The sequence below is a fragment of the Lissotriton vulgaris genome, chromosome 2_1 (assembly GCF_964263255.1).
Source record: "Lissotriton vulgaris chromosome 2_1, aLisVul1.2, whole genome shotgun sequence".
Classification (NCBI taxonomy): domain Eukaryota; kingdom Metazoa; phylum Chordata; class Amphibia; order Caudata; family Salamandridae; genus Lissotriton; species Lissotriton vulgaris.
The window spans coordinates 1,267,410,371-1,267,433,576 of NC_141687.1; the positions used below are offsets into that span (position 1 = coordinate 1,267,410,371).

At 40.8% G+C, this 23,206-nt stretch overlaps 1 protein-coding gene across 2 annotated transcripts in view; it reads left to right on the forward strand.

The window, feature by feature from the left end:
* LOC147732477 (receptor-interacting serine/threonine-protein kinase 3-like) overlaps positions 1 to 23,206 on the forward strand; it is a 1,935,498-nt gene that overhangs the window by 1,760,719 nt on the left and 151,573 nt on the right. For both annotated transcript variants that reach the window (XM_086956988.1, XM_086956989.1), the window contains exon 8: positions 8,498 to 8,580. In XM_086956988.1, coding sequence (XP_086813114.1) covers positions 8,498 to 8,580 — 83 coding nt within the window. The remainder of the gene's footprint in view (positions 1 to 8,497; positions 8,581 to 23,206) is intronic.

The window sequence follows — 23,206 nt, forward strand, 5'->3', positions numbered from 1 at the left end:
GATATATGGGGTTTAGCAAACAGTTATTGCTCTAGATAAGAAATGTAAAAGTGCATAGAGTTGAAATTTAACACACTGCCCTTCATATATATTCCCCACAGTAAAATTACGGAATGAGGAGTGACTCACAACTGGAGTCTTCTTGAAACCAATTATTGGTTCGGACCTCACGACTGGTACGAGTTCATGTGGTCGTTTGAGGGTAAATAGCTGGATGTTGTATGTGGTTGGTGACATACTCATTTATTTGAAGCCTTCATTAACCTGGCTTCTGTTTTTAAATAGGATGACAAATTATATGTGTGCGTCTCTATTCTTATTTGTTTTTCAGTTGTGAATGCGATGTGTGTCCCCATGCAGTGGCTCTAAAAATTTGTGATGACCTGAAGAAATTCCCCGAAATAAAAGTGGTAATGAAACATGTCGGCTAGTGGAACATGGCTAGATAGGAATTAGCCATTTTCACTGTTTTACATTCCATAACCAACACGAAAGAAACAGAATAAAGATAAGTCCTGTGTTGTTTGTGGCTTTTATATATGTGTTTGGTCTTCCGTATTGTGGTTGTTTGTCTCACACACTGCATCTTTTCACAAACACTGTTTTGTTTGTTCTGTGGACACTAGTTTTCTTTTAGAGCTTTATGGCGCCAATGATGAGATCAGGGCAATCCTGGTGAGTACCTGCCAGGTTCCCGTTGGTGGTTCGCCCGTGAGGTGCCATCTCGCTCACACACACTTTTTCTAATTCCTTTATTTTTCCTATTTGGACACATTGGTGTGTGTTATTGGATGTCTCACAACTGCTTTTTGTTTCCTTCAATGGTTGGGCAAGGTTTTTATTGATTGGCATAATTTTGGTTGTACCTCCTACCTCAATAATCAAAAGAGAGGAGTATTGTGCAAAAAGTTTTTGCTGTTGATGGTAAACCATTAATATATTGAAATTTCTATGCCTTTTTGATCTAGGTCTTGTTTTGTATTCATATAACTGAGTGGAGGGTGACCTATGATCAATCCTTTTTCCCTCTAAGCTCCTCTTTGTTTACTACTCTGCAGACCCTGACAATTCCAAAGATGTATTGGGTGTTTGGATTGGCCCTGTGGTTCCTGAGTTTACCCGCCTCAAGGGTTCACAGTTCTCGCTTTATAATAGTAGTATAGATTACTGGATGGCGTTGGTTTCCAGGCTCGGACCAGCAAGAGCGGGACTTACCGCAAAACTGCTCTGGGTGTGGCGTACTGCAACTCGCTCCTACCCTCACTCGTGTACGTCCACGCTCACTCAGATCCATCGGAGTGATTCTCTAGCGGCCCGCGACAGCTGTAACCGCAAACATGCCCCCGAAGCCTGCCGCAAAGGGAACCGCGGCAACATCAAAAACCCGCTGCTCCATATGGAATGCTGGCGATATAGAGGGGAAAGATCACCCGGCTGTCCTTGGGAAAAAGGGGATTGCATCGGGCACACAAAAATCGACGCCTCTCTCTGTTCCAACACCGGGGAAAGGTCAGACAGTCCCGGACTTGTTTAATCGGCGGACCCTCAAGGAGAAAGGTCCCGCTACTTCCAGCAATGCAAAAAACGCAGAGAAGCCACAGGACTCTCTGAAAGGAGCAAAAACTATTGCAGGTAAGGAGGGGGAGGCATTTTCTGCTACTCTGTTGCCACAACCGCCACAATTGTTACATGCTGCACAAGTAACTCCTGATTCTGTGGCTAATAGCGCATGCTTTTTGACAGCTCTGATACTTTGAAGTTGGCTGCCCACTCAGATTTCCCTCCAATTCATTTACCATTATCGCATCTTACAGCTGTCACTTTACCGGACCGTGGAGATTTGGCTGGTGGCGGTAGGAATTTGGGGCTCCACATGTACAAGTATCAAGTGAGGTGATCGCTATTGCTTCGTCTTCGACTTCCTCCTCCCAATGCATGCTGGGAAATGTAGTTCAGCCAATTATTCAACCAACTGCTGTCCTGGACCAGAGTACTAAAATATCGCTCCCTCATTTTACCGACTTGCCTACTGAAGCTGTTTTAGATATGAGGGAGTCTGAGAGTACTGAAGCCACCGACAAATTCTATTCTATGTCGGATCGCTCATCGGCAGATGAGGATATTGAGCTGGAATGGTCAGATTAGGACGTGAATCTGGGGACTGGCGCCTTAGTGAGGCTTCTAAAGATGAGATTGCAGCTGGTGCCTCTAGTACAGTCTGTAGGTCCTTAAATCCAAAGCTCTTCCGTCAGTAATAGCAAGTGATACAGGCTCAATTTCTGCATCATTAGACCAGCCTGCGGCCAGGAATAAAGTTAATTCTGGCAATCTCCTAGATTGTGCAATGCAAATTCCTGAGGAAGTGACCCTCTCAACAATTTATCAAACTATCATCACGCATAGAGAGGAAACAAGACAGGAAAATGTGCGCACACAAGGGGCCTGTCGCAGAATGCAAAACTCCCTTCGTAGGGTTGTGAAAACGTGTACGGATATTGCCTCTAGGATCGGTGAAGCTGAGGAGCGGATCTCTGCCCTTGAGGATGCAATAGTTGCTCAGAAGGGACTTGCCACGGAGATCAAGGAGCAACGTGTGGACATTCTATGGAAACTTACGGACTTAGAAAACAGGGCAAGAAGAAACAACTTAAGGATTCTAGGTATTGATGAAGACAAAGAAGGTGCGGACGTTAGACAGTTTATAGTAGAGCTATTTACTGAGGCCTTCCCAGAAGTCACACAATGGGACTGGAACCTGGAAATACAGCGGGCACATCGGTTCCCATTTAGGAAGAGGCAGCCTCCAGCTCCATCTGGTACAAACAACACTCTTCCACGAGCAATTCTGATCTGTTTTAATAACTTCCTAGCTCGTGAGAAAATAAGAAGCGGACGGGGAAGGGCTGTCAGTTTTTTGCCCGGCCTGATTTTTGCCCGGCGACAGTGGAACGAAGATGGCATCTTCATCAGTTGATAGTGCCGTTTCAGGCAAAGGGCGCCCAGGTTTTCTTACTTCTCCCGTCCAAGCTAAAAGTAATTTTTAAAGGTCAAACAAAATATTTCTCTTCAGAGATGCTGGCCAAGGAGTTTTTGGGTTCTATTTAGTCAGAATTGCTCTATTTGATTGATTAAATGGGGTAGGGTTTGTATTATCAAGCTACAGTGGAATAAGTTGCCCCGACTGAAGGAATTACTGGCTTTTTTGGGGGTTTTCTAGTGCTCAGGGTCGACTCATAGTTTAGTTAGTTGGGGTTGGGGGGTGTTGTGGTGGTGGGGGGTGTTCAGGAGACTGGGTTGGTTGTCAGAATTATGCCAGAGTGGCGGAAGCACGTTTTCTGTTGTATTGACTGGAATTCTCTAAGAACTCAGGTCTACAAAGTTGAAAATTGGTTGTATTAGCAATCTGGATCTTGGAGAATGTTGGCCCATACTATCTTTGAATGGAGGGGTAGATTGCGCTATGGCACATGGAATATCTGCGGGTTAAATGATCGGAAAAAGCGTAGGATCTTTTGCAAGATTCTTCAAATTATGCAGGCTGATCTAATGTGTTTGCAGGTGACCCACATTCCTGGGGGTTGGCTGCTTTAAAAGAGCTAAAGAGGACAATGCTGGAAGGTGGGTGATTGTTGAAAATAGTGGTAAATAATCACCCTCTTTCGATTTGCTCAATTTATGGTCCTAATCTGGATGACCCGGAAGTCCTCTAAATATGGAATTAGTGGGGTGGCCTCGCCCAATGATTTTTTTGCGGGGATTTTAATATTAATTTATCTAGTCAAATTAACCTGATAACTCATCATAAGTATGTTGGTCGGAACCCCCGTGTGTTTAAGGCTTTGCAAACTTTAGTTGTGGAACATGGTCTGACGGATGTCTGGCATCATCATAATAAAGATAAGGATGGTTACACATTTTATTCTATTCCGCATAACAAAATGGTCTGCCTTGATTATGTCTTTGTGTCCGACCAATATGTTGGGACTGCCAAAATCGAGGTTGCTCCAAGGACCCTTTCCGACCACAATGCTATAATTGTTGATCTTATATGGGATTGCCTTAGCAAACAGATTAGGTCATGGTCTTTCGAGAGGAAGCTGCTTTTAGATCAGCAATATCAGGAACATATGGCCTCTTGGATCTCAGAATTCATGGATATTAATAGGGGGACCACCCCGGACTGCGTGGTCTGGGATACATTTAAAGCTGCGCTGCGCGGAGAAATAAAAGGTTTTGCATTTCATCGCTGGAAGATCGCGCAGCAGCAGATTAAAAACAGGCTGGAGGAGCTGCGATTAGCGGAGCTCGAATTGAGCACTAATATTCGATTAGGCCAGGAGTTGACCCACAGTCAGAAGGCGGTCACCATATTAAAATCTAATCTGCTCGATCCACTTTATCCACTTTATATATCCAATTTCGAACCTTAATGTATGAATTTGGGGAAAATTCAGGCAGGGTCCTGGCGAAGAGGCTACAACAAAGGGCCATGGCAAACCGATTCGTTTGGGTGATGGATCAACAGGGCTGTGTGCAGGAGACCCCAAGTGGTGTCATGGATGTCTTTGTGAGATTCTATTCCAGTCTTTACACAGAGGAGTCTAGTATTATTCAAAATCAGGTCTGCCTGGATGAATTTCTATAGGCATTAGACACCCTTAGGGTAACAGTAGAACAAAATGAAGCTCTCTCTGCACCTATTAGTTGGGAAGAGGTGGAAAATGCTATTAAATCCTTGGCCAACTGGAAGACCGCCGGCCCTGATCTTATCCATTTAGAGACCTTCTTGCCAGTATTGAGACAGGATATGCTTGCTGTCTTTAGGGCTGCATAAGCCGGTGTTATTCCAGATTCTTGGCGACGTGCCACTATTGTTCTATTCAAGAAGAAAGGCAAGGATGAGCTGAATCCCTCTTCATATCGGCCAATAACACTTATTAATACTGATAGCAAAATGTATTCACGGATTCTTGCTTTCAGACTAGTACAAGTTATAGTTCCCCTGGTCTCAATAGGTCAACATGGGTTCATTCCCGGTAGGGACATAACCGATCACATTCGACGCGTCATCGCGTTGCTTGATTGGGCGAAGGTCACGGGTTCCCCCCTCGGGGTGATCCTGTTGGACGCCGAGAAGGTGTTTGACAGGGTCTCCTGGGGGTTCCTGTGGGCCGTATTGCGCTGGAAAGGGCTTGCTGCTGAGTTCACCCAGGAACCTTTAAGCGCTCTATATCTCCCCAACTGCAGCAAATCGAATGTCAGGGAAAGAATCTGGGTATTTTACCATCAGCAGGGCGACCAGACAAGGTTGCCCCTGCTCCCCTCTGCTATTTGCCCTATTTATTGAGCCTTTTCTGAACATGATTGAGACATGCCAGGGTATCTCTCCAGTTAAGATCCAGGGGGTGGAATATAAGGCATTGGCTTATGCCGATGATATTGTTGTATTAACTGACAATGTTGGTCCCTCTTTTACAGCCCTGGAGATCCTTGCCAGTCAATTCGGGGCTATATCCGGTTACAAGTTGACAATAACAAAAACCTAAGTCTTTCAGTCAACAGGCATGCCCCCCTCGCAGGTTTCTGTAGCTAAAGAAGCGACTTATTTGGGGGTACAAATCTCTCCTGAGGTGGATCAGATTCCGGACCTAAATTATCCCACTATAATCGATTCCCTTCATACTAAGTTTGAGAGGCTTGATCATTTACACCTTTCTCTCTATGGACGATGTAACATTTTGAAAATGATAGCTCTGCCAAAATTTCTATATCTTTTTAGGTCCATTCCTCTCTTGATCCCCCAGTCAACACTGGCTAGAGCTGAAAGAATATGTCAACGGTTTCTCTGGGGCTATCGTAGGGCAAGAAGAGCTGCGAAGTGAACTCTTCTTCCTCGAGAGCGAGGTGGCTGGTCGGTCCCTAACGTGTTTTAGAACCAAGTTATTTTAAGAAAACTAAATGTAAGATCTGTTGGGCTCTGTTTTCTATTTGGCAGAAAATTCATTCTCACTTGGCTATCTCAAAGCTCAATTTTTACACCCCATTTAGCGCCTCAGGTCTCTTACCACCAATATTCCAGGATGGGATAATGACCAAATGGAGTTCTATAGGTCTGAAGGAAATTGGCGATCTTGCCCAGGATGGTCACATGGCTTATTTTTTCTTCCTGAAGGATAAGTTTCATTTGTATTCTAATTATTTTTTCAAATACTAGCAGGTTCACATAAATCATGTTCTCGCAACGTAAAAAAATTAGGATTTCTTGCGATTTCTTATTTTGCGATGCAATTTCTTTCATTCATACCTTTTTCCTATTTTATATTCGCAAACGCTGTTTTTTTGCGATTCACAACGTTTGCGACTAAAAAATTGGTTGATACATCTGCCCCTGAGTCTATTTGGGATATTCGCATAAGGTGAGGAATTTGCAGGAAGAAATATCGATGAGAAATGGATATACAGAGAGCAGGATACTTTTTGATGAGTCAGAAATATTGGTCTGTAGTGATCTATTAAAATGTTATGCACACATACTTAAGAAAAAGTATGAATATCAAGGTACATTTTAATAGTATGTGAATGGAAATAATTTGGAAATTGCAATAATATGTAGGAGTATGCACTGGTTCCAAAATAAACGGGGACCATTAATATAGAGAGGAAAAGACAGAAGACCCATTTGTGGGTCCGTCGCCGAATACTCATGGAGTGGTTTTAAGTGATTCCTTATTGGTGCCATGCAAAACAAAAATAGTCTGCGCGTAGGGATTTGGGGGTAGAGCATCCTATTTATGTATGCATATGTTTTATAGAATTGGCCATGCCTTTGAAGGACTTTACATGGTCCATGTTTTCCTGTACACTTCTGATACATATTTACATCACCATTTCCATATCTACAGTTTCATACACTTCCTAACCTAAGGAAACTGGTCCATAATATCGGTTTTAGACTATTCTTACATCTAAAATATTTTTTGCGCACGCTTTCTGTTTTTTAAAGTTATGCAAGTCAGGGTCAGTGGCCATTCTACAGGTAGATATGTTGCAATGCTGTTCATCTCTCAGCATAGGCTGTGCCGGTGATCCCATTGCGTGCTATTCTCCAAAATGTGTCCTGTGTTAATTACCAAGAGCTGTGTGTGAATGCTCCACTCTTCAGTAATCATGTCTGTCTTATGTCTGAGTAGCTGTTGGGTGACTGTCTGTTATGAAAGTATTTCAGTTCGCATTGTACATGGGTGAATATTAACATAACTCTGCGCAGCCATTGGGTGCTTGCCTCAGCAGTGGAGTCCTCCATACACCAATGAAAATGCATTAATGTCATTTGTCAATCTTTGTTCATCGATTAGATGTATGCCAGGTCCGAGGAGTCTTTTAGAACTCGATTTACATGCATGAATGATATTATTCAATTTCTGTGCAGCAGCTGAGTGCATCCCTGATTAGAGGAACTCTCTACTCTGCTTTCTACATCTATGCATATTATTCAGCTGGTACTTAACTAGTTGGTATCTTGTTCACCACTGCCTCATTAGCCTATCTTGGGTACTTTTCTGGATGACTTCCATGCGTCCCTGATAAAAACATGCACATATTGATCACAAACCAAAGAATAATCCAAGGTCATTTCTGACTTAAAGTGTGGGATTTTACTCTGCTTCATTTTGGGCATAATTTCAGCTGCTGGATTCCTGCCGGGCCAACAACACTCTTTTTTTTGGGAATTGGCACTTATTTTTCCGTATCAAACATTTACTGAGAGGAGGAGGAGAAAGAAAAACACAAAACGAGAAATAGAGGAAGAAAAAAACCTGAAAACCAGTCCTAAAGGGAAAAGACAAGAAAGTGCAAGAGTGAGATAAAGGGGTAGGATGGGTCTGGTAGGGCATCAAAGAGAATCGCGTGGATTCAAGACTATGCAGCCTTGTATTCGACATGTCAACGTTTATTTGAGTCAGCTGTCTGCTTCTGGCAGAACTTTGGGCACCGACATTTATTCTTTTACACATTAAACACTGGATTAATCAAGTAGAACATCTCTGCTCAAAGTCTCAATGCACACAGTCAGTACTAGCATAGAAAGGATGATGGATGATTTGGAAAGAAGTTTTGCATTCCCTGAATCTTGTCCCTTTTCATCCTGTATTTATTTGTTCGACATTACTGTTGGCGCTCAGCCTGTATCTTTATTTAAGTAATATCCCTTTAGCAGAATCTCCTTCTTTAGACATTACCTCTGTTTGGCCACATCCTACCATTGTAGGTATGATGTATCTCTCGGTGTTTGGACATTATCCCTTATTGTTTGGGCAATAATTCTCTGTGTTACAAAAGTTTCTTTCTCACTGTATTTGGGTAATATGTCCTTTATTGGATAGCTTAGACTGTCTTTCTCTTTTGTTTTGTGTAATTTATCTCTATTGTGAAAGAAACCATCTCGCTCTACGCCTGGGTATTATCTCACACGATTGCCTAATTTTTTTTCTTCCAGATTTGATTGGTCCAAGTTGCTTCAGGACCAGGTCAGCCACTTTGGAATCTTTGACAACGACATCACTTTCACAACGTTGTGGAGTGAGTAGAAGTCAAGTTCATCTTTATTTTCTTTCTTTAAACAATAAAAGCATGTAAAAGCACTGTGCACAAGCAATTAATTTCATTGACGGCTGTACTTTAAATTCAATAAAATAATTATAAGTCAGAAAACTGTTTTTTTACCAATGCGAAGACTATTAAAACATGTAAGAGGAGGAAGTCCCCATACATAGTCCATCGCTATTTTGGGAAAATAAATACCCAGATAAAAGGTTTTTTAATACACATATATATAAATATATATATATATATATATATTACCTACTGGCGGTCGCCAGTAGGTAGTTATAGTTAGGATTTTTTTCAATGTTAAATCTCAAAATTCTATTTGGAATTACTTTGGCACCGGTTGACGAATCTGCCTGAAAATTTCCTGAAAATGGCCTCGTTGAGCTCCGGTCCTTCCTTGAAAGTTTGGGGGGGATACGTCAAGCGGGGGCCGAGATAAAAGGGGGGTCCCAAAACGCGTTTTTCCCATGTTAATTTCCATAGGGCGGTCGATTTCACTTTTAACCCGAACGGCTGAATGGATTTCCACCAAATTTGGCAAAATTGTAGGGACTGGTAGCCCGATGTGCCTTTGCTATGTCTCAAGATATGTGCTGCAGTGGATTTTGAGTAATTTAGGTTCAAAAAAATATATATATCTATAGCAGCGCACCGGTGCGCGCACCGGGGAGCGCTCCGGGCGCGTGATGCGAGGTGCGCATGGAAAGCTGATTGGCTCCCGGGTGTCTGTAAACATTCGAAACAGTCCAGAGCGGCCGCCATCTTGTGTCTCGGTAAAATCGAGACATAAGAGGTGGCTAAAACAAAGGGGGAAATGACCATAAGGCGTCAGGGATAGACCCCTTTGACCCCCTAGGTTTGATGTGGGGGCTATAAAAGGGCCCCGCAGGGCATTTAAAAATTTTTTTTTTTTCGTTTTGCGCGGGGGAAGCGCCCGGTGCTCGCACCGGGGAGCGGCCCTGGGAGCGTACTATGATGAAAAAAGGTGACAGAGTTTTTAAAAAATGAAGTTTTGATTTAGAAATTGGAGGTAGTTCTAAAAAGAACTTTTTTTTTTCTTCTTTTTGTTGTTTTATATTTTTTTTGTGTTTTTTGAACTTTTTGAACTTTTTTGGCTTTTCAAAACAGTTTTATATTTTTTTTTGTATTTTTTTAGGGGGAGAAACAAAAAAAGGGAATTGAAACTGGCTCAACTGGAGCAAAAAAACAAAAAAAACAAAAAATTACTTCTTTTTGGGGCACTTGTGATTATCACCTGCAAGGACGATGAGCTTAACGCTTTTTTCGCCATAGGCGATAAGCTTGCCACATGCAGAACAAGTGATTTTAAAATCAGCAAATCTCGGCTGAATGCAAGGCATCACCTCGGATGTTTCTGGTTCCGATGAAGTGGGTTGGTTTCTTTGGGAGGGGGTCCTTGATGACTGGGGGAGGTTACTGGCCAGTTCCCTGAACTCTGCACGAGAGTAGTTGATTGGGTGCTTTCTGGTCATGTGCCGAATCATGGTATAGTTACCAAATGAATATTTTTTGTTTGGGTTGCCCCGTAAAAGTTCATCATTGCAGATGAGGCAAGTCACCTTGGGCGCATTCACCTTTTTTTTCCCCTCTGGGATTGAAAAAAACTCCCATACAATGTGTGGTTTGGGTTTGTATGGGGTATTTTCTTCTGGCAGCCATCTTCTTCTCCCCTCCTCCTCTTCCTCTTCCTCCTCCTCCTGTTCTTGACCACCAAAATAATTTGGAGCTGGTCCTCTTGGTGGTTGTGGTGGTGGTGGTGGGGCAGATGCACCAGCTGATGCTACTACTGAAGCCATTATTTGGAGCAAAAAAGTAGAGAGAGCAACAAACAGGTCTTCCTCAGTCAAAGGACAAAGTCAGAATAAGGAAAAAAGGTGGAGTCTTTCATCATTTAGAAAAAAAAACTGTCCTGAACCAATGAGAAGTGTTATTTTCAGGTCACAAGACCAGGGGCTTCATCATTATGAAACTAAAACTGTTATGAACCAATGAAAAGTGTTATTTTCTGCTCACATGACCCGACGCGCTTACGCTACGCGCCCGGGGCGCGCCCGGGGGCGCGCCCCGGGTCGCGCAGCGTAAGCGCGTCGGATGTTTACGTTGTGCGATCGTATTCGCTCGAGTACTTCCGGGTGCGCTTACGCCGTGCGTATCACGCGGTCGCGGCTACGCGATACGTCACGATCATGTTTTCGTTTGCGATATTGGCGCTCACGGGACGCTCCCCGGAGCGCACCCCGGGGCGCTTTTCAGAAATACGCTTTTCGGGGCGCTCCCCGGGGCGCGCTCCGGGAGCGCTCCCCAAAAAAATTAAAAAAAAAAAAATGGGATAATTGTAGGGACAGGTAGCCCTATTCTGAAGTGGTTTGTAAAAAAATTAACTTTAGAAAAATATGTATTGTGCTACATTGGGCTTAATATATGTTAGAGCCAAAATGTAGCCCAAATGTAGCCCAAAGTAGCCCAATGTAGCCCAAAGATGGCCACCAGAGACCAAAAAATGTAAATGTAGCCCAAATTTCAACTAGATGTAGCCCAACTGTAGCCCAATGACAGAATGTACCAGAGTGTTCTAAAGAACAACTAGAGTGCTAACAGTCTTATTTATAAAGTGAAACTTATAGTTAGGAATTAGCATTAAAAAAACCTATGAAATTCACTGAAAAAACCATAGGTTTCACACCAGTTATAGTTAGGAATTAGCATTTAAAAAACCTATGAAATTCACTGAAAAAACCATAGGTTTCACACCGGTTATAGTTAGGAATTAGCATTTAAAAAACCTATTAAATTCACTGAAAAAACCATAGGTTTCACACCAGTTATAGTTAGCTGGAAATTTTACTGATATAAAACCATTGAAATTCCCACGTTATAGTTAGTCGGACTCACTATAACTTGCGCGTGCAATGCACTGCTGATGACATCACATATTACATCACTCATGACATGGTCAGTGACATCACTCATGACATCACTGATGACACCATCCAGTGAATATGTGTCTTTCTGAAAAATAAATATTAGTGAGTTATGTTTAAATATTTAAATACATATATTAGTGTTTCACTTTGTGTATAAGTGGCTACATGTGTTGATAAGTAGCTACATGCGTATGTATATGGGTTATTTGATATTTTTATTAGTATCAGTATGAGTGTCTATATGGTTTGGTGGGGGTATTACTTAGCACATAGATGCATGAGTGACTGACTCTTTGTTTGTATGTGTTTTGAAGACAGCATATGTACAGGACTGTATGGGTGGATGAGTGTCTATATGTGTTTGTTAGTGAGTGAATGACTGTCTCACTAGTGTCTTTATCAGTAACTACATATGTTTTAATCTAGTATATATGAATATTGATGTATATAAGTGAGTATATGTGAGAGTAAGAGATTGTAAGATTTCCTGTTTAAATAAGTATGTGTTTCTATAAGTGATTGTTTAAGAGAATAAATATGTGTAATTTTCAATAGAAGTAAGGTGGAAGTGGGTGTATAACTCTATATTCAAATAAATGGTTGTTCAATAGTTTATTTGCACGTGTGAATATGTGTGTGAGTAACTTTTGGATGAATGTCGGTGTGTAACAGGATGTATAGGTGTATCTCTTCATATGATGAGTGAGTATATGTATGAGTGACTATATAGAACTGTTGGTGAATGAGTGGATGTGTATATAGATAGTGGAAGTACAGAATTGCTTGTTGTAACTGATATAGGTATCTCCATTTTTTAAAAATTTCAGTTTCTATTTTTGAATATGTGTCTGAAGGGTTACTTTACACTGAGAGGAGGTCTGTCACTGTGTCACAAGGATGGTGTCATCAGTGATGTCATGAGTGATGTCACTGACCATGTCATGAGTGATGTAATATGCGATGTCATCAGCAGTGCATTGCACGCGCAAGTTATAGTGAGTCCGACTAACTATAACGTGGGAATTTCAATGGTTTTATATCAGTAAAATTTCCAGCTAACTATAACTGGTGTGAAACCTATGGTTTTTTCAGTGAATATATATATATATATATATATATATATTCACTGAAAAAACCATAGGTTATAGACCATATATAGTTAGGGATTAGCATTTAAAAAACCTTATTTTATTTGCACAAAACCATTGAAATTCCATATATAGTTAGTTGCACTAACTATATATCGCGGACCCGCAATCCACTGCTAATGATGTCACATATTACATCATTCATGACATGGTCAGTGACATCACTGATGACATCACTGATGACATCTCAAATGACATCACTGATGACATCACTGATGACATCTCAAATGACATCACTGATGACATCACTGACATCTCATTTGACATTACTGATTACATCACTGATGATATCATTTATGTGATAATACATCTTCAGACTCTAATATAACCTTAGATACACTCAGTGTAAACAGGCACTCACAGACTGTCACACATCCATGGAGTTACTCACACACCTAGTCAGTCATGCAAAGAATCAATCACACCTCCATTTCCTCAACTATACAGTTATACACACCTTACTTATTCAAACATATACTAACACATATTTACTCTCTTATACAATCCTTGATACAAGTTCACAATGATTCATACAGCCACTCTCACATTCACTGGCTCTTATGTTCAGTTATTTATATATGTCAACTCTCACATGGAGTGTGTTTTACATATGTACTTACTTTGACATGTAGAACTGAGATATCCATTCACTCACCAATACACTCATACACACAGTCAACTGTCCATACAGCTGTTTCTACATGCACTTTTGAACCCATACACCTAGGGAATCAACTGCTCACACATCTATGCACAGAGTTATACACCTCCCAGCCACCCACACACATACTCAGTCTCCCATACAAATACTTGGGCAACCATTCAATAACCCATATAGTTACTGATATAGCTACTGATTTAAACATGCAGCAGTTTACAGAAGAACATAAATAATGATTGCCAAATTAAGACACTTTAATCACTAACCCATGCACTCAGTGAGACACATTTAATCATTCTCTCATACAGTCAGTCATGCACCTACTAAATCCTTCATCCAGACACTTATACATCCACTCATTCTTCAATATGTAAGACATATTTGAACTTTACAGAAACATACAGTCACTGGGTGTTGTCATCAGTGATGTCATCAGTGATGTCATTTGAGATGTCATCAGTGATGTCACTGACCATGTCATGAATGATGTAATATGTGACATCATTAGCAGTGGATTGCGGGTCCGCGATATATAGTTAGTGCAACTAACTATATATGGAATTTCAATGGTTTTGTGCAAATAAAATAAGGTTTTTTAAATGCTAATCCCTAACTATATATGGTCTATAACCTATGGTTTTTTCAGTGAATTTTCAAGGTTTTGTAAATGCAAATTCCTAACTATATATGGTCTATAACCTATGGTTTTTTCTGTGAATTTCATTGGTTTTTTAAAAGCTAATATCTATAGCTGTAAAATATATTCTTTATTAAGTGACGTATCACGTAGCCCGTGAGACGCCTCATGATGCATCGCATAACCGTGACGTATCGTCTCTGCAGCGCAAACCAAACCCAAAACGTAAGCGCGCCAGAACACGCTTAAAGATATATATATATTTTTTTAACCTCAATGAGACAAAATCCACACGTGCACATATCACAAACGTTTTATAATGTAACTAAAGTCCTAAAACCCTCTATTAACTACAATGCTTTTTAATGAGGTGCTATCATGTATATTGGTCCCAAGATGGCTGCCAACACTTCTTGGATGAAGTGCTGACAGCCAATCAGATCAGATGTGTGGTTAGGCTCCGCCCAGATATATATCTTTTTTTGAACCTAAATTACTCAAAATCCACGGGAGCACATATATTGAGACCTAGCAAAGGCACATCGGGCTAACAGTCCCTACAATTTTGCCAAGTTTCGTGCAAATCCATTCAGCCGTTTGAGCTAAAAGTGAGGCCAACCGCCCTATGGAAAAATGAATGGGAAAAACGCGTTTTGGGACCCTCCTTTTTTCTCGGCCCCCCCTTGACGACCCCCCCCCACATTTTCAGGGGCTGCTCAGAAACAAAATGTGCCATTTTCCTGAAAATTTCAGCCAATTCCGTCCACAAACGCCAAAGTTATTAGACATAGAATTTTCAAAAGTTCCATAGAGAAAAAATCCTAACTATATAGAGACAAGATGGCGGCCGCTCCGGACTGTTTACAATGTTGACAGCCAATCAGCTACTCCTCAGACTCCCGTTACACTGCCGGTTAGCTTCCCGGTTAGCTGCCCGGTTAGCTGCCCGGTTCGCGTACCGGGACGCGTCTCTACGGCGAAAAAATCGGAATTTTTTTTTTTTTTTTTTGGGCCCCGCGTGACTCTATAATATCCCCCTCATCAATCCTAGGGGGTCAGAAGGGGTCTACCTCGCCCCCTTTCCTTCATTTCCCCCTTTGTTTTGGCCTCCTCTTGTCTCTCGATCCTACCGAGAGACAAGATGGTGGCCGCTCCGGACTGTTTAGAATGTTGACAGACACCGGAGAGCCAATCAGCTTCGCTTCGCAAAGTTCCGATACGCGAAAAGTACGCGAACCGGAGCGCTGCCCGGAGCGCTGTTACAGATATATATCTTGTTTTAAACGTTAATTTCTCAAAATCCACTGAAGCACATATATTGAGACCTAGCAAAGGCACATCGGGCTAACAGTCCCTACAATTTTGCCAAGTTTCGTGGAAATCCATTCAGCCGTTCGGGCTAAAAGTGAGTCCAACCGCCCTATGGAAATTAACATGGGAAAAACGCGTTTTGGGACCCCCCTTTTTTCTCGGCCCCCCCTTGACGAACCCCCCCCCAAATTTCCAGGAGCTGCTCAGAAACAAAATGTGCCATTTTCCTGAAAATTTCAGCCGATTCCGTCCACAAACGCCAAAGTTATTAGACATAGAATTTTCAGAAATCCCATAGGGAAAAAATCCTAACTATATATACCTACTGGCTATCGCCAGTAGGTAATATATATATATATATATATATATATATATATATATATTACCTACTGGCGGTCGCCAGTAGGTATATATAGTTAGGATTTTTTCTCTATGGGATTTTTGAAAATTCTATGTCTAATAACTTTGGCGTTTGTGGACGGAATTGGCTGAAATTTTCAGGAAAATGGAACATTTTGTTTCTGAGCAGCCCCTGACAATTTGGGGGGGGTTTCGTTAAGAGGGGGCCGAGAAAAAAGGGGGGTCCCAAAACGCGTTTTTCCCATGTTAATTTCCATAGGGCGGTTGGCCTCACTTTTAGCTCGAACGGCTGAATGGATTTGCATGAAACTTGGCCAAATTTTAGGGACTGTTAGCCCGATGTGCCTTTGCTAGGTCTCAATATATGTGCTCCAGTGGATTTTGAGTAATTTATGTTCAAAAAAAGATATATATCTGGGCGGAGCCTAACCACACATCTGATCTGATTGGCTGTCAGCACTTCATCCAAGAAGTGTTGGCAGCCATCTTGGGACCAATATACATGATAGCACCTCATTAAAAAGCATTGTAGTTCATAGAGGGTTTTAGGACTTTAGTTACATTATAAATCATTTGTTGATGGTACCATACTCGTTTTAGGAATTGTGGTGGGTTCTAAGGTGATTTTACCATGTGAAAAAACCTTCTGCTGTGATATCATGAATATTGTTTGAAAGAAAACTAATATCTCATGATTTTCCCACAGTGGTTTGGAAGGGGATCTATAAGCTAAACTGAAAGCATATTTTCTGTAAATTCACATTATCTTTCTCAGTCATGTGAAAATGAAGTCTGACATTCTCAGTAAAACATGTACATCCAACAAGGACAGAGACTGTCAGTTGATTCCTTTGTGTTCTACTGCAGCCTCCTAGAGTGTTCTAAAGAACAACTAGAGCGCTAACAGTCCTACTTATTACAAAGGTATGGCACACCTGAAGCCATCTTGATTGTACTCTTAAAACATTTAATTTAAAAAGAAACAACATGAGGGGGTATATTTTGCCATAGAAAGTATGATTAGTGCTGCAGAATGAAAAATTAGGGCACATTTTGAGTGACTTCTCAAATCCTTTTCTATTTCATTAACCCCTTCCATGCTGGGCCGATTTTCCTCGTGTGCTGGGCTTTTAAAGAATCAATGGCTTTATGACGGCCCCCAGCCGTCATCAGCACACGAGCACTGTAATGCATGACGGATGGGGGCCGTCATCAGCATGGAAGGGGTTAAAACATTCTGACATGCAGTCTCCCAAAATGGCCACCAGAGACAAATGAGACCAAATGTAGCCCAAATATCACCCAGATGTAGCCCAAGTATAGCCCAATGACAGAATGTCCCAGAGTGTTCTAAAGAACAACTAGAGCGCTAACAGTCCTACTTATTACAAAGGTATGGCACACCTGAAGCCATCTTGATTGGAATAAAGTGGTAACTCTTAAAACATTTAATTTAAAAAGAAACAACATGAGGGGGTATATTTTGCCATAGAAAGTATGATTAGTGCTGCAGAATGAAAAATTAGGGCACATTTTGAGTGACTTCTCAAATCCTTTTTTATTTCATTAAAACATTCTGACATGCAGTCTCCCAAAATGGCCACCAGAGACAAAAGAGCCCAAATGTAGCCCAAATATCACCCAGATGTAGCCCAAGTATAGCCCAATGACAGAATGTCCCAGAGTGTTCTAAAGAACAACTAGAGCGCTAACAGTCCTACTTATTACAAAGGTACAGCACACCTGGAGCCATCGTGATGGGAATAAAGTGGTAACTCTTGAAACATTTATTTTAAAAAGGAACAAAATGAGGGGGTATATTATGCAATAGAAGGTATTATTAGTGCTGCAGAAAGAAAAATTAGGGCACATTTTGAGTGACTTTTCAAATCCTCTTCTATTTCATTAAAAAATTCTGACATGCAGTCTCCCAAAATGGCCACCAGAGACAAAAGAGCCCAAATGTAGCCCAAATATCACCCAGATGTAGCCCAAGTATAGCCCAATGACAGAATGTCCCAGAGTGTTCTAAAGAACAACTAGAGCGCTAACAGTCCTGCTTATTACAAAGGTATGGCACACCTGAAGCCATCTTGATTGGAATAAAGTGGTAACTCTTAAAACATTTAATTTAAAAAGGAACAAAATGAGGGGGTATATTTTGCCATATGAATTATGATTAGTGCTGCAGAAAGAAAAATTAGGGCACATTTTGAGTGACTTCTCAAACCCTCTTCAATTTCATTAAACAATTCTGACATACAGTCTCCCAAGATGGCCACCAGAGACAAAAGAGCCTAAATGTAGCCCAAATATCACCCAGATGTACCCCAAGTATAGCCCAATGACAGAATGTCCCAGAGTGTTCTAAAGAACAACTAGAGCGCTAACAGTCTTACTTATGACAAAAGTATGGCACACCAGAAGCCATCTTGATTGGAATGAAGTGGTAAGTCTGAAAACACTCAATTTAAAAAGGAACAACATGAGGGGGTTAATTTTGCCATAGAAAGTATGATTAGTGCTTCAGAAAGAAAAATTAGGGATCATTTTGAGTGACTTCTCAAATCCTCTTCTATTTCATTAAAAAAATTCTGACATGCAGACTGAAACATGCACTTTGAATACCAGCAGCAGACGTCCCTGGTGAGCAGTAGCTTTACTACAGCGATCTAATGTGCAACTAGAGTGCTAACATTCAGAATTTATGGCAAATGTGTGACACATCTGAATGCCTTCTTGATGGAACCAAAGTAAACAAGCATTGAAAATGCAATAGATCTCGCCCTCGTTTAAGTTAAAGCCATTCTGTTTGTAATGAGGTGGCTTTTTAGCTTTGCTTTTATTAGTGTTTTTTCAACTTTCATTTAAATAACATGCATCTGTATGCATATAAGTATATGTATGCATGCATTTATGTTTGTATTTATATAGATATACAGATGATATATGTTTATATATGTATGTGTATATATATATATTCACTGAAAAAACCATAGGCTATAGACCATATATAGTTAGGAATTAGCATTTACAAAACCTTGAAAATTCACTGAAAAAACCATAGGTTATAGACCATATATAGTTAGGAATTAGCATTTACAAAACCTTGAAAATTCACTGAAAAAACCATAGGTTGTAGACCATATATAGTTAGGAATTCGCATTTACAAAACCTTATTTTACTCACACAAAACCATTGAAATTCCATATATAGTTAGTTGCACTAACTATATATTGCGGACCCGCAATCCACTGCTAATGATGTCACATATTACATCATTCATGACATGGTCAGTGACATCACTGATGACATCACTGATGACATCTCAAATGACATCACTGATGACATCTCAAATGACATAGCTGATCACATCACTGATGACATCTCATTTGACATTACTGATCACATCACTGATGATATCATTCATGTGATAATACGATGAACCTCTTCAGACTCTAATATAACCTTAGATACAATCAGTGTAAACAGACACTCACAGACTGTCACTCATCCATGGAGTTACTCACACACCTAGTCAGTCATGCAAAGAATCAATCACACCTCCATTTCCTCAACTATACAGTTATACAAACTTTACTTATTCAAACATATACTAACACATATTTACTCTCTTATACAATCCCTGATACAAGTTCACAATGATCCATACAGCCACTCACACATTCACTGGCTCTTACGCACAGTTATTTATATATGTCAACTCTCACATGTACTGTGTTTTACATATGTACTTACTTTGACATGTAGCACTGAGATATCCATTCACTCACCAATACACTCATGCACACAGTCAACCGCCCATACAGCTGTTTCCACATGCACTTTTGAAACCATACATCTAGTGAATCATCTGCTCACACATCTATGCACAGAGTCATACACCTCCCAGCCACCCACACACACTCAGTCTCCCATACAAATACTTGGGCAACCAATCAATAACCCATATAGTTACTCATATAGCTACTTATCAACACATGCAACAGTTTACAGAACAACAGACATAATGATGCACAAATTAAGACAGTTTAGTCACTAACCCATGCACTCAGTGAGACACATTTAATCACTCACTCATACAGTCAGTCATGCACCTACTAAATCCTTCATCCAGACACTTATACATCCACTCATTCTTCAATATGTAAGACATATTTTAACTTTACAGAAACATACAGTCACTGGATGTTGTCATCAGTGATGTCATCAGTGATGTCATTTGAGATGTCATCAGTGATGTCATCAGTGATGTCACTGACCATGTCATGAATGATGTAATATGTGACATCATCAGCAGTGGATTGCGGGTGCGCGATATATAGTTAGTGCAACTAACTATATATGGAATTTCAATGGTTTTGTGTGAGTAAAATAAGGTTTTGTAAATGCGAATTCCTAACTATATATGGTCTATAACCTATGGTTTTTTCAGTGAATATATATATATATATATTCACTGAAAAAAACATAGGTTATTGACCATATATAGTTAGGGATTAGCATTTAAAAAACATTATTTTATTTGCACAAAACCATTGAAATTCCATATATAGTTAGTTGCACTAACTATATATCGCGGACCCGCAATCCACTGCTAATGATGTCACATATTACATCATTCATGACATGGTCAGTGACATCACTGATGACATCACTGATGACATCTCAAATGACATCACTGATGACATCACTGATGACATCTCAAATGACATCACTGGTGACATCACTGACATCTCATTTGACATTACTGATTACATCACTGATGATATCATTTATGTGATAATACATCTTCAGACTCTAATATAACCTTAGATACACTCAGTGTAAACAGGCACTCACAGACTGTCACACATCCATGGAGTTACTCACACACCTAGTCAGTCATGCAAAGAATCAATCACACCTCCATTTCCTCAACTATACAGTTATACACACCTTACTTATTCAAACATATACTAACACATATTTACTCTCTTATACAATCCTTGATACAAGTTCACAATGATTCATACAGCCACTCTCACATTCACTGGCTCTTATGTTCAGTTATTTATATATGTCAACTCTCACATGGAGTGTGTTTTACATATGTACTTACTTTGACATGTAGAACTGAGATATCCATTCACTCACCAATATACTCATGCACACAGTCAACTGTCCATACAGCTGTTTCTACATGCACTTTTGAACCCATACACCTAGGGAATCAACTGCTCACACATCTATGCACAGAGTTATACACCTCCCAGCCACCCACACACATACTCAGTCTCCCATACAAATACTTGGGCAACCATTCAATAACCCATATAGTTACTGATATAGCTACTGATTTAAACATGCAGCAGTTTACAGAAGAACATAAATAATGATTGCCAAATTAAGACACTTTAATCACTAACCCATGCACTCAGTGAGACACATTTAATCATTCTCTCATACAGTCAGTCATGCACCTACTAAATCCTTCATCCAGACACTTATACATCCACTCATTCTTCAATATGTAAGACATATTTTAACTTTACAGAAACATACAGTCACTGGGTGTTGTCATCATTGATGTCATCAGTGATGTCATTTGAGATGGCATCAGTGATGTCATCAGTGATGTCATTTGAGATGTCATCAGTGATGTCATCAGTGATGTCACTGACCATGTCATGAATGATGTAATATGTGACATCATTAGCAGTGGATTGCGGGTCCGCGATATATAGTTAGTGCAACTAACTATATATGGAATTTCAATGGTTTTGTGCAAATAAAATAAGGTTTTTTAAATGCTAATCCCTAACTATATATGGTCTATAACCTATGGTTTTTTCAGTGAATTTTCAAGGTTTTGTAAATGCAAATTCCTAACTATATATGGTCTATAACCTATGGTTTTTTCTGTGAATTTCATTGGTTTTTTAAAAGCTAATATCTATAGCTGTAAAATATATTCTTTATTAAGTGACGTATCACGTAGCCCGCAAGACGCCTCATGATGCTTCGCATAACCGTGACGTATCGTCTCTGCAGCGCAAACCAAACCCAAAACGTAAGCGCGCCAGAACCCGCTTAAAGATATATATATATATATATTTTTTTAACCTTAATTAGACAAAATCCACACGTGCACATATCACAAACGTTCAAAAAACACAATATGCCGGACTCCCGTTACGCTGCCGGTTAGCTGCCCGGTTAACGTACCAGGAAGCACCTTTACCGCGAAAAATCGGATTTTTTTTTTCTTTTGCCCCGCAGGGAACTTTAATAGCCCCCTCATCAATCCTAGGGGTTCAGGAGGGGTCTGCCTTACCCCTTTCATTCATTTACACCTTTTTTTTTTTCCACCTCTTGTCTCTCGATCCTACCGAGAGACAAGATGGCGGCCGCTCCGGACTGTTTACAATGTTGACAGCCAATCAGCTACTCCTCAGACTCCCGTTACACTGCCGGTTAGCTTCCCGGTTAGCTGTCCGGTTAGCTGCCCGGTTCGCGTACCAAGACGCGTTTCTACGGCGAAAAAATTGGATTTTTTTTTTTTTTTTTTGGGGCCCGCGTGGCTTTATAATATCCCCCTCATCAATCCTATGGGGTCAGAAGGGGTCTACCTTGCCCTCTTTCCTTCATTTCCCCCTTTGTTTTGGTCTCCTCTTGTCTCTCGATCCTACCGAGAGACAAGATGGCGGCCGCTCCGGACTGTTTACAATGTTGACAGCCAATCAGCTACTCCTCAGACTCCCGTCACACTGCCGGTTAGCTTCCCGGTTAGCTTCCCGGTTAGCTGCCCGGTTCGCTTACCAAGACGCGTCTCTACGGCGAAAAAATCGGATTTTTTTTTTTTGGGGCCCGGCATGGCTCTATAATATCCCCCTCATCAATCCTAGGGGGTCAGAAGGGGTCTACCTTGCCCCCTTTCCTTCATTTCCCCCTTTGTTTTGGCCTCCTCTTGTCTCTCGATCCTACCGAGACACAAGATGGCGGCCGCTCCGGATGGTTTAGAATGTTGACAGACACCGGAGGGCCAATCAGCTTCGCATCGCAAAGTTCCGATACGCGAAAAGTTCGCTAACCGGATCGCTGCCCGGACCGCTGTTACAGATATATATCTTGATTTAAACGTTAATTTCTCAAAATCCACTGAAGCACATATATTGAGACCTAGCAAAGGCACATCGGGCTAACAGTCCCTACAATTTTGCCAAGTTTCGTGGAAATCCATTCAGCCGTTCGGGCTAAAAGTGAGGCCAACCGCCCTATGGAAATTAACATGGGAAAAACGCGTTTTGGGACCCCCCTTTTTTCTCGGTCCCCCCTTGACGACCCCCCCCCCAAATTTTCAGGGGCTGCTCAGAAACAAAATATGCCATTTTCCTGAAACTTTCAGCCGATTCCGTCCACAAACGCCAAAGTTATTAGACATAGAATTTTCAAAAGTTCCATAGAGAAAAAATCCTAACTATATATACCTACTGGCTATCACCAGTAGGTAATATATATATATATATATAT